Below are 17,222 nucleotides of genomic sequence, written 5' to 3' on the forward strand. Positions count from 1 at the left end.
CTTATTATTATTATTATTATTATTATTATTATTATTATGATTACTGTTAGTGATTATAATAAAGCACCGTTTGTGACAGCTATACCCTGACTAATATGAGTGTTCTTTAGCACTCACAAGAGGTTTTTATTTGCTGTTTTATCCATATCATGTGTTTTTTAATTTACTTTCTTGGTATTTTCTGTAAATCCTTGCACTCATGTAAAGATTGGGAAATTACCTAAGGCTCAGCGTCATCATCATCAGCATCCGCTTTAGGCATTAATATCAGCAAATTAAGGCAATTTAATATCAAACTCATCAAAGATTAAGCTGGTCTCCAGCTTAATAAGTAGAGTGGCTGATTTGTACATTGGTAAATTAACCATGTCTTCAGTCATGTCTTTACGTACTGACATTTATTCTGTAAGTAGCTGGTTTCCTTGTGAACACGGTTCACCTTATGCTCTCCCGATGTAATTATCCACCATGGCTGCAGTACTAGTTTTCTGTGTTGGGGTAGCTATTAAATTTGCATAGTAACTGACACCTATTGGACAAAATGTGTACATTAGTGGTATAATTTGGATAGCCTGGAATTGTACTTTATTAATGTTATTTATTTTTTTAAAACTAAACCATGTCCCCTATTTTCTCTGTCACGAATGTTCACTGATTAATTGTCAATAAGGGTATGTTACTTTAAGTTACAGTATTCAGAACAGAAGCCTTTTTTACGCCAATGATCAACATGTATAAATCAAGGTTCTGCTATGCATAAAAAAAATTTCCAGCATTTATAAGAATTGGCTGGATTTCAGTGAGAGAGAAAACAGGCCCCTTGTCAGTGTGACCTATATGGAGCTGGAGCTGGCGTAGTTATGGTTGTAGTTCAGTGGTGTTAGGTGTTGGAGATTTGGTTGGAAATGTCTGCAGGTTTGATCAGTAACCATTAGGAGGCAGAGTTAGAATATCTCTCAGCTTTTCCTGCTGAGATCCACCAGATGGAGTCAGTGCAAAAGCACAGCCCAGTTAACTCTATGCTTTGTGTTGTTGAGTGACTGGCTCATGATTGCAGTCTAACCTGAACACATACAATCTGAATCCTTAAAAACCCTGATCGACATGTTTTAGGATGTCTTTTTGTGAATAATAATCACTCCCTGTGTTTGTGTTGAAGTGAATGAAAACCCACAGTCTAAATAATGACAGGCAGGTGGCCCTGCTTCTGGAAGTGGCTTGAATTGCTCTCTGATAAATCAGGACATATGTTTTTGTGCAATTTTCCACTGCAGGTCCTGCAAAGGCCCCAGTGCTTGGAAGCGGCTTCCACACAAGTCTTGGGAAGGAGTCACGTGCTCAGACACTTCAGAATGGTGAGCATTTAGTCCTTTAGTACTCAGGACCAATACTCTTACTGTTTTAGATTGGCTTTTTACCTCATTATACAGATTTCATGCTGATTTCTTTCTATAAATTACATTTCCTACTATTTCCTACTATATTATACTGTGCTAATATATTTACCTATAGTGCCATGCAGAAGTATTCACCCCTTTGTACATTTTGTAGTGTTTCACCTGGATCTGAAATGAGTTTAATTGTGATTACTTGCTTATTAAAATAGCCCATCATATTGAAGTTAGTGTAAAATAATCAATAAAGTTTGCAACATTATTTACAAATAAAAAACATTAAAGTTTTGACTGCACAAGTATTCACCTCTGTGAGACCCCTAAATTAGTTATTTTGCAACTAATTGCTAGAAGACACCTAATAAATTGAATGGAATTCACCTGTGAGCAATGAATGTGTCACATGATCTCAACATAAATATACCTGGTTTTGGCTATAAAAACATCCCATACTTTGAACATCACCGTTCAATCCATTATGAAAAAATGGAAAGAATATAGCACAGCTGTGATCTTGGGTAGGCCATTCACCAAAAGTCAGTGACCGGGTAAGGAGTACATTAGACATCAGCGAAACAACCAAGAGGTCAAGTGTAACTCTGCAGTCTCTGGAGAGATCCACAGCTCAGATGGGAGAAGCTGTTAACAGCCTAGACACTCCAAAAAAACTGGGCTTGGTGGGAGAATGGCAAGAGGAAAGCCATTGTTAAAAAAATATGACTCCTAATTAGAGTTTGCCAAAAAGGCTTGTTGGACACTCAGTGGAAAAAAAAAGGTTCTCTGGTCTGATGAGACAAAAATTGAACTTTTTGTTCTTGGAAACCAAACACTGCCAATCACCTTGAGAACACCATCCCCATTGTGGTGGTGTTGTGGGAATGCTTTTCATCAACAGGGCCTGGGACACAGGTCAAGGTTGAGGCCAAGATGGATTAAGCAAAATACAGTACAATCCTGGAAGAAAACCTGTTCTAGTCTGCAAGAGACCTAAGACTAGGGCAGAGATTCACCTTCCAACAGGAAAACAACCCTAAACTTATTGCAAAATCTATGCATATATTTATATATACAACTGGGCCTTTCTAAGACAGTCAAATGCTAATGAGAACCTGACAAATCTTTCCCCTAGGTGCATGCCAAATTCATAGCTGATATTTATTACATAAGATTTAAGTTATATTTAGTCTAATGACTGAGAATTTTGCTCCACTAAGAAACTCAGTGAGAGAGAGAGAGAGAGAGAGCAATGGCCAGGGTCCAGCCAGGAAGCCAAATTTACTCCATTGTGGTGATGTAATCCTCCTGCTACGTTCACATGTTTCCAGGTTGCAGCAGCCGAGCCCGCTAATCCTGTGGCACGTGCAGCATGAAAATCACTCAGTGCTCTGGCTGGCCCGAGAAGTGTGAACACACGAGAGGATGGGGTCAGCAAACAGTGGCTGCAGAATAGAGGGATTATGCTCTTCAAAGCATTCTGAGTTATTTTTGGTGTTTGGCACGTTGATGCTACACTGGGGAGCTGAGGCATGGATTCCACCTCTTCATCTGTCTCTGTCCATTCCGCATCTGCTTTAATGCTCGAGTATGATACCTGATTCCTACTACCAGGGACAGATGCTTTAGAGGTCTAGCACCAGAGTGCTTATGTGTGTTTTGGAAGAAACATATGCAAATCGAATTACTGACCAGATTGTGCACCATACGTTTAAATGCTAATTTCAATAAACTAAACACACACCACCATACTATGGGATTACTGTGGACTGATATATTAGACATGTCAAATCAATTACAGCTTGGTGTGGTGAGTGTGAGAGCAAATGCACGAATATCTTGAGAGAAAGCGAGACAAGTTTGCAGATGGTCCCACTCCAGGGACTAAAACAGCTGTCTCTCTGCTCAGAGAGGCTCGGGGAGCCTGTCTAGATGTGCACCATTCTCATGACATCAGTGCTACTGGAAAACTAAACACCTGCATGTGAAGTCATGCTTCAGTGCGTATGTGTGTGTCTGACTAAACTCATGTACATGCGTGTATCTTGTCTCTAGGGAAACGGCAAATACACAGCCTGGGCAGCCAGCTGCAGCTGAACCAGCACTGCCTAGACACAGCCTTCAACTTCTTTAAGATGGTGGTGAGCAAGCATTTGACAAGAGGGCGCAAGATGGCCCACGTCATAGCTGCCTGCCTCTATCTGGTGTGCCGGACAGAGGGCACTCCCCGTATCCTTATTCATGCCATGATTTTTATTTTTCATTCTAATCATATTTCATGAGCAAAATTGCATTCATAGCTACCATGTTTCGAGCAAGAGGTTTACATCTATGACTTCCCAATTTTCTTTCAAAGCCTTATCATAGAAAACAACAGCAGGACACGGATACACCACTTAAAGTGCTTTTCAACATAAACACTCCATCTGTAGTGTATGACCTGAAAATCCATTGAACTGAAACGTACTTGCTGTGTAAAGGAACCCTGAGGGCAATTTTCAAATTCAATTAATAAAGGTTTAAAATATGTCACTACATGTATTCATGAGACATGAGAGAATGTTTTACCCAAGCTTCCCTTATGTAGTTTTATCAAACTTAAAAGATCTGTAACACAAGGGTATATAAACTCAGATTCTGCCAGGACCACATCAGCATTTTTGTGAGCCCTTGAAAGGCCATAATCTGAGGCTATTAATTTTTGAACATTTTATATATTCTGTTAATTAACACCAATAACCTAGGTTCTGACAGTAGAATAGGATGTTTTCTAGGAAAAAGAAGGGCCACCAGAAACTATTCTGTAGGTCTATGCATTATTAGGCTTTAGCTGATAACATGTGTTAACCTAATTACAGTTTTTTAAATTATATATGCGATGTCCAAATATTGAAAATATATTACAGTAAGAAAGAGAAAAGATGTTGCTAAGAACATACACTATATAGCCGAAAGTTTGTGGACACCTGACCATCACACCCATATGTGATTCTTCCTCAAACTGTTATCACAAAGTTGGAAGCACACAATTGTCTAGAATGTCTTTGTATGCTGTAACATTACAGTTTCCCTTCACTGGAACTATGAGGCCCAAACAAATTCTAGCATGACAATGCCCCTGTGCGCAAAGCAAGCTCCATGAAGATGGCTTGCCAAGGTTGGAGTGGAAGACCTCAATTGGCCTGCACAGAGCCCTGAGCTCAACCTCACTGAACACCATTGTGTTGGATGAACTAGAATGCCGAGTGCATGCCAGGCCTCCTTGCCCAACATCAGAGCCAATGGGATGTTCAGCAAGCATATGTCAGTGTGATGGTCAGGTGTCCACAAACTTTTGGCCATATAGTGTAACCTGTCTTTAGTCTCCTGTCTTTCTTGTCTTTGAACTCCGTCAACTTTTTTGGTCTCTACACTAGGTGATACATTTTGGAGTTTCAAGACGGTAATTGAATTACACTAAAGGCCAGCACCTTTGAATATTTTATTAGAAGCAGATCTAACATGCATCAAATGTAGCAGACAGGTGCTGATTTTTTTTATACCAGCATTCCAGCCCACTGAAATGTGAGCCCACATGGGTGTTTGCTACACCGTGGGTCTGGTGTAAATTCTAGATAATGTGAAAATGTTTCGAAATGATTTTTTGAGCAGGCTAAATGAAACGAAGCACCGGAGTGTGTTTGTCCTGCAGGCCCCAGCTTTGACGTCTGTGCTGTAGTAGTAGAATAGCAATACCTAAGATTTTGTTGTATCCATGCGCGGTCAGGTGGAAAATGAAACACTTCTATGTTTAATTAGATCCACACTGACTATGTTGGTAATTCATAACAGCCAATTCTTTACTCTTAAATTAGATTTAAGTTAAGTCTTAAGTTACCAATAACTTTGAATGATATATGGGTGTTGTATAATAAAGTGTTTTATGTGAAAATTCATAGACTGCACCATCTGCCCTCAGGCTTTCACTGTAATTGAGTTTCAAGTAAGCAGGTTTATTTTTCTTTTATCAGTACATGGAAACGTCAAAATTATTGTCTGTGGTAATTGCAAATACACTACAGATGCAATAAATAGAGATTAGTTTGAACAACACTGGTATAATCCTTTAATGATATAGGGAGATGTGCCGTTGATAAAAACAACGGCACAATATGTCGTATGGAGAGCTTGTGGGATGAGTGCGACAGGATTATGACTATTCTGAGTCGTTCTGCTGAGTAAAATATGATGAACAGACCATCTGCTCAGTTTCAGAACTCTCTTTCCTCTCAGGAATGATCACAGTGGTGGTCTTCTCTCTGATGCACCACAGAGTTACAACATCCAAAGTTTTTAACAGTTAAGTAAGGAATAAAACACTTCACAGTATGCTGTTACAGGAAAATAATCCACAATAATAATGTGGTGTGATGTAGCCTTTTTGTTACCACCACACAAAGCTGATTATTTTCTTTTAACAGCATGTGCTGAAAAGTTTTATTTCTCTTATATGACAGCAATTTGCCAACAATTACAATTTTTAAAATTTATTAATGAATGACATATCATAATTTTTATCCATTTATAGTTAGGTTTAATGTTATAGGACATCCACAAAAAACCCAGAAATCCGTATAACAGCTATAAACAGGTCATTCCCTGTTTATCCTAAAAATTATAGCCTATCATCCCAAGAAACTGCAAAGTCCTCTGCCCTGGAGACTATGCTGTGTTCAAGAACTCATAGTTACAGTTTTACCTCTGTCTTTTAAAAAAGCACTGACACTGGAAACTCCTTCCAAAAATGGTAAATAAATGTCTCCTAAAAGAAAACGTCACCATATCCACAATCACAAACATCTTTAAATCCATTCATGTGGAGAGTCCACTATACAAGGCCCTGTGTAACTGTACTATAGAAAAGGTAACATACTGTATTAGAAATAGCACATTAACACAAACCTGCAAATATATCTCTGTCTTAGAAAGACTGTCTGAACCATGCTGGTAGGGAAAATTAATCTACTTCTGCTGACCAATCGGAATCAAGAATTCAAGTATGCTGTACTGTACCTTTGGTCTGTGGTATTCTGTTTGTCTTTTTTGACCAGATGATGGAGTGCTTCTGTGTGTTTTGTCAGTCACTAGATAATTATTACACCCTTCAGAAATAGAATCAGGTGTAATAGTGCAGGTAAAACACTGACGTCTACCTCCCTCCAGTGCCCTCCAGTAAAGCATCAGATAACATATGTTAACATATTAATGAATGATTTTAGTTTCCAAAAGGAAGTTTGCAACTTCCTTTCTAAATGTGATATACAGATCCTCTAATAACTTGTATGCCCACCAATAACTGTCTCAAACCTCTTTGCATAGTCTACTTTACATGCTGAGTGGCTTTTGGATCCTCTCACTTGCTTGTCCTGTCTAATTTTTCTCTCATATCTGTTGTAACTCTTTGCCAAATGTCATACAATGCCTTTTTCATATCAGCTCTGGTGACTGAGAGTGGCATAACAAAACCTTGACCTCTGTTGGTTCCTCTTTTTAAGCTGTTTTCCTGAATTGTTGTTTTGTTGCAGGAACCAGCTACATTTTCCTTTTTACTTCTCAAAATACTTTTTAAAATAGAGATACATCTTTTCCTCCACCTATAAACCATGGAGGGTGCAAACCTTTGAGCTCCACTTTGTAAGACTTTGTAACCTTTTTTGGTGCCTGTGAGTTATAGTATAAAGCAGAGAATAATGTCTAACTGATGGCCTCTAGTCAGGAAGATCATCCTCCATATATCCAGTTTGCTTCATTTTCTAGAGTAGAACTGCCTTTCTTTTTTTGGATAGCCTTTCAGTTTTTTCACAATGACAACAAGCCTTTCTATTCTTCCGCTGCACACCTGCTCAGTGTTACATCACACACATGCACATGTTCATATGCACGCAATGCCCTGTATCTCTGTCCCACCCTGGTCCCTGAACTGTTGTGATGAAACAGAGAGCTGGATTTGTTTACATCGGGTGAGGCTGCCTGCCCCTGAGGCCTGGGAAGGGCTCATTCAAGAGAATGGCTTAACCTCAGCTAAGCACAGCTTTAGCACAGGCCACGGTTGCATTTCCAACTTTACTGTGCATAAATAGCTGATAAGTCCAAACCCATATCTAAACTCTGCAAAGGGTATCTAACTCCCTGTATTTGCCTAAACATTACGCAGATTTCCATTGGTAGCTCTAAACAACACCCTACTGCAGTAATGTGTTATCCTTATCAAGATCACCAGTGTAATTACAGCCCTTAGACTGATCACCTTCACTATTTCTTGATAAGTCAGGATTAGCCTTTCCCTTTCAGTGGTACTAATCTCTCCCTAATGTCCTTAGAGGGCATTAGTTACCATGGAGACATGCCACAGGTGTATGTATGTTTTTATGTATGCAGGTCAGGTGAACTGGGGCAGATGGGTAGGGACAATCCTTCCTCACTGTAAGAATCAAATTTTGCCTCAGGCCTCAGAGGGTGCGGTGGTGATTTAGAAAAGATTAAACTAAATAACAGCTTAATCTAATGTGACAATTAACAAAATCACTTAATTGTCACAGATTTGCACTAATGACTGGGTAAAGACAGGCAGTGAAGACATTTTAAAGGAATAAAACTTGTCAGCCCTGTCTCTTGATCAGGAACACTGCATGTCTCCTCATGTTTGAAGTAGTTGTTTTTTATTCTTCCTTAACTCACCTGCAGACATGCTCCTGGACCTGAGCGATCTCTTACAGGTTGGCTTTCACATTTTTATAAGCCTTTAATGAACTGAATCAAAATCAGATTAGACTCAGGGATATGGTCATGCAGCTGATACACATTCTGATATTTTAGCACACATTACAAGATTATGAAGTGCAAACACAAGCAATGATTATATACCTTTCACAGTATCCTAACATAATTTGGTATATTGTCTGAAAAATGGGCTAATTAAATGTGGCTCACTGAAATGCTGCATGTCCAAGCATATTATTGTCCTTCTTGATATATGGACTAGATGACATCTTTTCATATTAAATATTTTTTTGCCTTATTATTGAGACCAATATATATATATATATGTGTGTATATATATATATATATACACACACACACACACACACATATATTGTATATACAGTCTCCTCCGAAAGTATTGGTACGGCAAGGCCAGTTATTTTGTTTTTGCTATCAAAAGATGAATATGAGATAATAGATCAGAATTTCAGCTTTCATTTCCTGATATTTACATCTAGATGTGTTAAACAACTAAATGTAAATATCAGGAAATGAAAGCTGAACATGGCACCTTTTGTTTGAACCAACCCATCTGTTCGAATGATCAGAAATATTGGAACATGTGACCGACATTTGTTTCTTGTTGCCAAGGTGTGCCCTGTTAGATTGATTGTTTAAAGAATTAATAGCTCTGAATATCTAATGTTTGAGCCCCGGTTTCACCTGTGAAGAATGTATTCGTTGTTAAAAAGGATAAACCAACATGAAGACAGAGATCTGTCTGTGGGAGAAAAAATTTTGAAGCTGAGAAAAGGGTGAAAATCGATCAGAGCCATCCCATAAAGCAATGGGCATACCAAATACAACAACTTGGAATGTCCTCAAAAACAAAGAAACCACTGATGTACCAACAACCAGACATCGAACAGGTTGGCCATGGAAAACAACAGCAGTTGATAACAGAAACATTGTGAAAGCTGCAAAGAAAAATCCAAAACCAACAGTCAGTGACATCACCAACCTCCACAGGGCAGGGGTGAAGGTATCACAATCCACTGTATGAAGAAGACTTTGAGAGCAGAAATATAGAGGCCATACCACAAGATGCAAACCACTAATCAGCAGTAAGAATCAGAAGGTCTGATATGAATTCACAAAGAAATACAGAGATGAGCCAGAAAAGTTCTGGAAAAATGATTAACCTCTACCAATGTGAAGGAAAGGCCAAACTGTGGAGAAAGAAAGGATCTACTCATGATCCAAAACATACGAGCTCATCAGTCAAGCATGGTGGAAGAAGTGTCATGGCTTCTGGAATGGACTCACTAATCTTTATTGATGATGAAACTCATGATGGTAGCAGCAGAATGAGTTCAGAAGTTTATAGAAATATTCTGCCTGCCAATTTACAGAGAAATGCATCCAATCTAATTGGGAGGAACCTTCATCATGCAGCAAGACAATGACCCAAAACACACTGCTAACACAACAAAGGACTTCATCAGGGGAAAAAAGTGGAAGGTTTTAGACTGGCCAAATCAATCACCAGACCTTGACCCATCTGAGCGTGCATTTCACCTCCTGAAGAAGAGACTGAAGGGAGAAACCTCCCAAAACAAACAGCAGCTGAAAGAAGCTGTGGTACAAGCCTGGAAAAGCATCACATAAGAAGAGTGCATCAGTTTGTTGATGTCAGAGGGTCACCGACTTGATGCAGTTATTGAAGCAAGGGACATGCAACCAAATATTAACTGTTATTTACTTTAAGACTCTCTGTTCCAATACTTTTGCTCGTGTAAAAACTGGGTGGTCTGGCACAAAAGGTGCCAAGTTGTTTAACACATCTAGATGTAAATATGAGGAAATGAAAGCTGAAATTCTCATCTATCATCTCATATTCATCACATATTAATGGGTGACGGGTGACAAATTGATGCATCTATGCACCCACACATCGAATGTTTTTACTTTCTATATTGAAATTTAGAATAGTAGTCAAGACACCAAACTAAAAAAAGGAATATGGAATTAATCTGCAACCAAAAATAAATAAAAAACTGTTGTTGATGGCAGCTATGCACACTGTTTCCATTCATGTAGCCACCTGGCAAGCTTTTACAAAGCTCCCACATATGTTGAGTGCTTGTTGACTGCTTTTCCTGAGTTTTAGCAGAAAACTATTTTTGAGGAACAGTATTTAAAAATTCAATATTTCATCTGCTGTTAAAGCTGTGCAAGGAATATTGCACACAGAATTGATTTGGCAAGCAACTATTTGATCTTACAGTTTGTTTTTAGACTATAAATAAACTGTACTTGTAATAACGAATGCCTGGTTGTCGAATCAGTCCTGTGTGCACTGTGCACTGTACAGCCCGGCAGTGGTTCCAGGGGGAGGCATTTCAGGGCTACACAGCTGGTGCTGCACTTATTTTTACTCCCCCAGCTGTCCTGGGAGTATGGACCCTTGAACCCTGTCTGGCACTGAAGGGATGTTAAGAGGGTGGGTCACAGCAAGGCTGAAATATGAAATGAATCCTTAGCAAGTGCAGCCACACCCAGCTTTGAGACACACCACACCCTGCTGGGCCTGCCATGCTAACTAGAGACCTGCTGCTAAGGGCTTGACCTCTGTACTTTACTGCAATGCCCAAAGTGCTCTAAACATTGCCAGAGAAAGTGAACGTAGTTCACAGTGTGCATATAATGGTCTACAGTGCAATAAAAACCCTATTATGGGTTAAGCAGTAAATGAAAGAATTGGAACACTGAACAATAAGCTACTATGTTCATATCACAGTCATGCATACTTAGATCTCTGAAATAAATGTACAGGTATATTATCTAAAACCTTTGTAATTATGTCTATAAAGGCTGAATATGCTCCGTATATTTTCCTCAGGTGAACGTGTATATCCTGGGAAAGACTTTTCTGCTGTTGGCCAGAGAACTCTGCATTAACGCGCCTGCTGTCGGTAAAGTTGTATTTTATTTTACTCACTGCAGAGGAGGTGGTTCTTTTAATAAATAAATTATATATCCAGTCTTATGGTGAGAGAAATACTATATACTGTATGTCCATAACTGTGTATAGTATATATAAAATATATATTTTGACTTGTTAGGGAAAGTGTATCACAATACAGTGGTTTTGCTGCTAACTGCCTGGAACATGTTATACTAATCTGACTTGAGTTAGTTAATAGTAGTACTATTCTCTGCACGGATCACTGCACAGACCTTAATACAACTCCTTTAACTTCACCATATTAGGCTAACGACTGAAAATTAATTACCTATCTGTTTAAAAGAAGAGCACATACACACAGAGTTGCAGTCTGGCTTGAGGTACATAGGGGGCACCATCATATCTTAAATCAATTCAGTTCCATCATATACTCATTCTGAACCAAGCTTTTTTTTTTTTTTTGCTTCTCTTCTTACAGAGGAGATAAAACATGTCTTTTGTTCCTTCGATATATCAAAGTAAGCATAGCAAAATTTTGTCCAAATATCAATCTTCATATTAATGCACATGGTGAAATTTCAGCTACCAGACTGATTAAACACTTTCCATGTGTTCTGATTTCATATTCAGCTGCTTGTCTGTCAAAAAATCTGCCATTTTACCATCTTGCATCTGCTGTGCGTTCACCAAATCCTCAATTAGAATGCAAACGACAGCGCAGCAAATTCTTTGGGCTCAATTCAAACAATCTCCCCATTCAGTTGCCCCTGCAGCCTGGCAAGGAAAACGGTTTCCTAATGTGGTCTATGAAGATATTTCTGCGCTACAGAGCAATCATTATCTTTTTAATACAGTTCAGGTTTGCTGTGTTTTTTTTTTTACAAGGATATTATACACACCAGTGTCAAAGCCCAAAATGTTTGTCTGAACCCTAACATGACAGCTATCTTTTATGTTAATGTGTCTACGTCTGTTTTCAGACTCCCTCAGTACAGACTGGTGGTTTTTATGTTCCAGTTATTAGACAAAACAACAATACAATAAGGACGGTGACCACTTTGCAGTTTGAGTCACAAAAATTTTTATCATCTGCAGTTTAGTAAGCTGCACACTAATACAAGACATTTCATCAAGCTGTAAACAAATTAGACTCAGGTTATGTACAAAAAAAAACACACTAGTGGTAACACGCCACCAGGAGTGCAATACATCAATTTCTTTGTTGATATATATATATATATATATATAGATTTATTTATTTATATATTTATTTATTTATAGGTCTGCATGCTGCAGCATCAATAATTAATTCAAATATACTTTTCTCAATAAATAAAGCAGAGGAGCATTCTTTCACTCAAGCTTTGTCAGAGAAGAGTCTGTTTTATAAACAGGCTGTCATTCAACTGTCCTCCACTGCTACACTTATAAGAAGGCAAAAGTGTCTTGGGACCCTGTACTCCCCCATGTGTTCATTGCATCTAATACAGTGGGTGGAATGCACTTCAGTATCGCCGTCGTCACACCTTTCATGCGTAGAAGACCAGCTCTGGGATCTGACCCCCCTGCACACCAGTGCCATTCGTACTGTCCGAAGAGCACTGAAACTGAAAGGTCACTTTCCCACACTGCACTTCTGTCATTCCCTCTTGCCCAAAGTAGCTGAGCTCATTCCCATCCAGCACAGCACTGACTGTGTAGAAAGCATCTTGCTCCACCTGAACTGGATGCTCAAACCACACTGAGAAGGTGCTGCTGGAACCATCTGAAACAAACTTAGTCAGATTCTGGGCCAAGATGACTCCTTGGCGCTTCAGTTCAATCTTAACACTGTACTCAGCTTTTCCGCCACTGGAGCCATACAGGCCAAGCCCAGCAATGAAGATTCGCTTGTCCACGGCAAACTGGATGCTGTCACAGCGTCCACGGTAGCGCCACTGGTTGCTGCGGTAAGCCGAGGACTGGAAGCGGTGGCAGCGCTGCGGTGTCAGTCCTTTCCTCTGCGTCAACGGGAAGTCCAACTTGGGCTTATTGGCCGCCGTGTACCACAGGAAAATGTCATGAGTCTCTTCCAGAGTCAGCACGTCCGACTGCGCCGCTCCATCTGCAAACTCCTGCAGGGTCATGGTGGGGATGCGCACCAAGTACAGGACCTTGCCCAGCACTGCCCTCTTGTTGCGAGCTGTTGGCCCAAGTCCTTGTCGTTTGCATTCGGCCACGGCCCATTCCAGGACAGCCTGGAAGACCACAGCCTCCCTGGTGTTGAGTGTCTCCCGCTTCAGGATGATTTCCAACGTCTGCAAGTCAATTTCACAGAAGCCTTCTGAGCGGAGAGCCAGCTCAGCCTGGGCATCAATGACTTCCCAGCAGCGCTGTGTGAGCTCAGGCTCCTCGAAAAGCCGGCTCTGAGACAGCAGTACGCAGGCATTCTTGGCCTCCAGGCTGGTCTCCAAAAAGTTGACGCAGGCCTTGGCCAAGGCAGGCACAATATACTTCTTGGCAGCATACAGAGTGGCCAGCACTGTGTCTGCCTCCAGTTCAATTTCATCGCTATACAGGTATCTGCAGGGAGAAGATCAGAAACAGATTTGATCAAAGCTAAAGAAAAAAATAATCTGGCTTTTTACTTAACCTCAAAGAGCAAACTTTCTACAACAATTTCAAATTCATTAAAGGGCTTACTTCAACAGGATTAAAAAAGCAGCAGGCTCCACATCAGGAATATGAATCTCAGATTTGCCCTCAGCAAGATCCCCATAAAACATGGCACCAAACACAGAACTCCCCACCGCCAGTACATACTGAAAGAACAAAACACTGAATTAAATCACCCAGACAGATTATACTTTCCCTTTTTTTCAAGTATCAAGATCAAGTATGCCACATTCACCTTGTGCGCAGGAACTTTTTGAGACTCGCCAGGGCGACCCACAATAAAATGAACATCTGCCATCAGTTCGTTATTGAACATCAGAGCGTTCCTGGAAAAAAGAGATTATGTTGTTAAAAAGATCCGTCTGTTAGGCTGCATAAAGTTGACACTTTGAGGCAGGAACAAGTCAAAGAAACCGAGCTGCTGGGTGTGGGTTTACCTCTCTCGAAGTGTGGGATGAGTGGATTGCCAGCTGGCAGTTTCGACGTTGTTATTGTTGATGTTTTGCTGTGCGGCGGTGGCGGTTGGAGTGGTTGCTGTCTGGGTCACTTGGACGATAGTCTTTTTGTTGGCAGGTGTCACCGCCGTGCTGTTACTGTTCGGTAGGTTGGTGTTTATGCTGGCAGGGTACAGCTCTGCAGCCATCTTCTTCTTCAAGGACAAAGTCACGATTTCATAGCATGCTGGCAACTTGCCCGGCTGCTTCCCACTTTTTCTAGTCCTTTTGAGGCTCTCTGGAAGCAAAAGAAAAAACGTCAACAACTTCATGATCCGGCCATACAGGCAGTCCGGGGGTGTTGGCATCAGCGAACAAATCCACGAGTCTGTGGAGTAATTGAAAGGCAGGTGTAGTGAGTTGAGCCCTGTAATTTAACTCGAAATTACACGTCCGTTCCTTGTCTCAGTGTGCATGTGGCCTGCGTGCTGCCATAACACTGCTATAACTCTGCCATAACACTGCTATAACACTGTTATAACACTGCTCTAGCTGAAGTAACAGTGCAGTAATGCATAATTCCAAATCGAGTACTCTTCCCTCTCTCATCGCATCCTCGACCACTGAGAAAACATCCCTCCATCAAATCCACATCCATGCCGACTTTATCGTGCTGCGAGCTCGCCATATCATCACCGCATCATCAGCCATCAGACACATCAGACACATCTGCTGACATAAACATATCGTTGTTGGTAATGTGAATGAGAGCAGCTCTTGATCTCTACAGTCCCTCAGTATTTCTCCTCCGTGTAGTAAAGCTCGTTTTGTGGAGCGAAAGCGGACGCCCAGTTCTGTTCCGACCAATGAGATTTTCGGACGCGATGTACGTCAGCACCTCTGAAGCGCCGCCCCCAGCAGAAGCGCCCGCCCACTTTCGCCATAATATTCTCCAAGCGCAACCCTTTAACCCTTGAGGGATTGTTGACAATGTAGGTGCACGTCACCATTTACGCCGAGGTTATCATCAAAAAAATAAATAAATAAAACATCAGAAATACACTGCATTATGTACACAAAGGACGGAAATGCATAAACAAATCCAGAAACATGCAGCTCATTTAACCAGCACTGGTTTGTTTGCGAGCTTCAGTTTTTGTTCCAGGAAAAAAAAAAAAGACAATTTATTAAGTTACTTTTAAACAGCTGATCGCGTCAGAAAGCAATGCAGGAGCAGTGTAAGGGTGATTCTCAGTGTACATTCGCTCAAGCAGGAGTTTAACTACACGCTGAATTGTTTAGTTTGCTAACCTTCCCTGTGAAGTCCCGACATTCGGACACTTCATAATTTTGTTCACTGAAATAAACATCTGCAGCGAAGTGCACTAGATTGTCCAACTATCAGATAAAACAGCCCGCTCTGTACTGTACATAAACATCAGTGTAATGCCTCCCGCTCCGGAAAAGATAAGCTTTCTGAAGCACGCCGTGGAAAAAAAGGATAAAGTGGCACCACAGAGATGAGCTCGCTTCTCTCCTCAACACAGTAACACACACACACACACACACACACTCCAGTAACACACACACTGTAGTCGGAAGTCAGAGCGACAGATTCAGCACAACAACAGCCCTAGAGAAAGCATGCTCATGTACACGTTATAATGCGTTACCTTAGAAAACAGAGCAAAGCCCAGGTGATCAGGAAATGCATTCAGGTTTGGTCTGTGGACGCCCGATCGCAGCCAGGAGCCATGTTAAATCCGGAGCTTGCTGTGGGAGAGGGGGTTGGGCTTCCGTCCTGTTCCCACTTCGCTTTCCCGGCTTTCCAACAGAGGGCCCCGGCGCTACAAAATGGATCATCAGGAGCGCTGTATCCAAAGATGGCCAGGGTTAAGCAGCTTTTAAACATAAATACACTGATGTAGATAATAATGTTTTGCCAGCCAGACTTGTAGATCACGCCCTTATCTTCACAAACATTCTCAAGAAATCATAAACGCATTTGCATTGCTTTATTTAGTTATTTATTTATTCATCCATTTTCCTTACTGCTTATCCTACACGGGGTTGTGGGGTAACCTGGAGCCAATCTGAGGGGACTCGGGGCACATGGGTGCCACCCCATCGCAGGGCACAATCGCACACACACACACACACACACACACACACTACGGACAATTTGGAAATGCCAGTCAGTCAGCCCTCAATGCATGTTTTTGGACTGGGGGAGGAAACCGGGGTACCCAGAGGAAACCCCCGTAGCATGGGGAGGACATGCAAACTCCACACACACAGAACGGAGGTGCGAGGCAACAGTGCTAACCACTAAGTCACCATGCTAACCACTAAGTCACCCCCCCCCCCCCATTTATTTATTTATTTATTTATTTATTTATTTATTATTATATGGATGACAGTAGCCTACAGGAAAGGGCGGTGCAACAGGCAAACTGGTCATGATTTATTGGATTGACGAAGAGGCAGTGTAGTTGTTTATAAGTAGCACGTTTCATGTCCTTGTCTGAATACTAGATTCACAAAAGTAAGGAGTAAAACATGATGGGACAAGCTGCTGCAGGGAAATGATCAACAACAGAGTGGTGTAATGCAGATGATTGTTCCTGTTAATACCCTGAAGTTGTTTTAGGGAAAACAATGCAAACAATGACATTTTTATCAATTAAAGAACATGTTATACATTTTATTAGTTTATACTTACATTTACTCTTCTGAAACATCAGCAAAACAAGTTTGTTCCTGTTATCACTTAGATTAGCTTTAAACACTTGTTACTCCCACCAGCCTCTCTTTATATATATATATATATATATATAGTACTGTGCACAAATCTTAGGCACCCTATTTTTTTTAGTACAAACTTTTTTATAGATTTTTATTTTATTTGTACATTATTGATTCAGTACAAAAACTTTTTAGATTTCCAAACATTAGTTTACCAGCACAAAATTAAATGATACTGAAAAGTGTTTGTATGTCAGTAAAGAAAGCTTTTTTATTACGTAAAAGACCACT

The 17,222-nt window shown here is 40.6% G+C and overlaps 2 protein-coding genes across 5 annotated transcripts in view; one reads left to right on the forward strand and one right to left on the reverse strand.

Annotated features, from left to right (window-relative positions):
• Window positions 1-17,222, forward strand: part of brf1b (BRF1 RNA polymerase III transcription initiation factor subunit b) — a 62,927-nt gene that overhangs the window by 4,877 nt on the left and 40,828 nt on the right. For all 3 annotated transcript variants that reach the window (XR_008305262.1, XM_026944508.3, XM_026944507.3), the window contains 4 exons: window positions 1,275-1,355; window positions 3,444-3,617; window positions 8,112-8,143; window positions 11,032-11,104. Coding sequence is in view for 2 of the 3 variants with exons in the window: in XM_026944508.3 (XP_026800309.1) it covers window positions 1,275-1,355; window positions 3,444-3,617; window positions 8,112-8,143; window positions 11,032-11,104 (360 nt within the window). In the remaining variant the exon portion in view is untranslated. The remainder of the gene's footprint in view (window positions 1-1,274; window positions 1,356-3,443; window positions 3,618-8,111; window positions 8,144-11,031; window positions 11,105-17,222) is intronic.
• On the reverse strand, window positions 12,324-16,004 carry btbd6b (BTB (POZ) domain containing 6b). 2 transcript variants are annotated; one of them, XM_026944511.3, is made up of 5 exons: window positions 15,860-16,004; window positions 14,190-14,484; window positions 13,988-14,078; window positions 13,780-13,898; window positions 12,324-13,659 (listed from the first exon to the last, which is right to left on the reverse strand). In XM_026944511.3, exons 2-5 carry the CDS (start codon window positions 14,393-14,395, stop codon window positions 12,627-12,629), a joined length of 1,449 nt encoding a protein of 482 aa, XP_026800312.1. In that variant the 5' UTR covers window positions 14,396-14,484; window positions 15,860-16,004; the 3' UTR covers window positions 12,324-12,626. The 2 variants fall into 2 exon arrangements, with proteins under 2 accessions (XP_026800312.1, XP_026800310.1); XM_026944509.3 differs by lacking the exon at window positions 15,860-16,004 and having other exon boundaries at window positions 14,190-15,836.

Source organism: Pangasianodon hypophthalmus, chromosome 19 (assembly GCF_027358585.1).
Source record: "Pangasianodon hypophthalmus isolate fPanHyp1 chromosome 19, fPanHyp1.pri, whole genome shotgun sequence".
Taxonomy (NCBI): Eukaryota; Metazoa; Chordata; class Actinopteri; order Siluriformes; family Pangasiidae; genus Pangasianodon; species Pangasianodon hypophthalmus.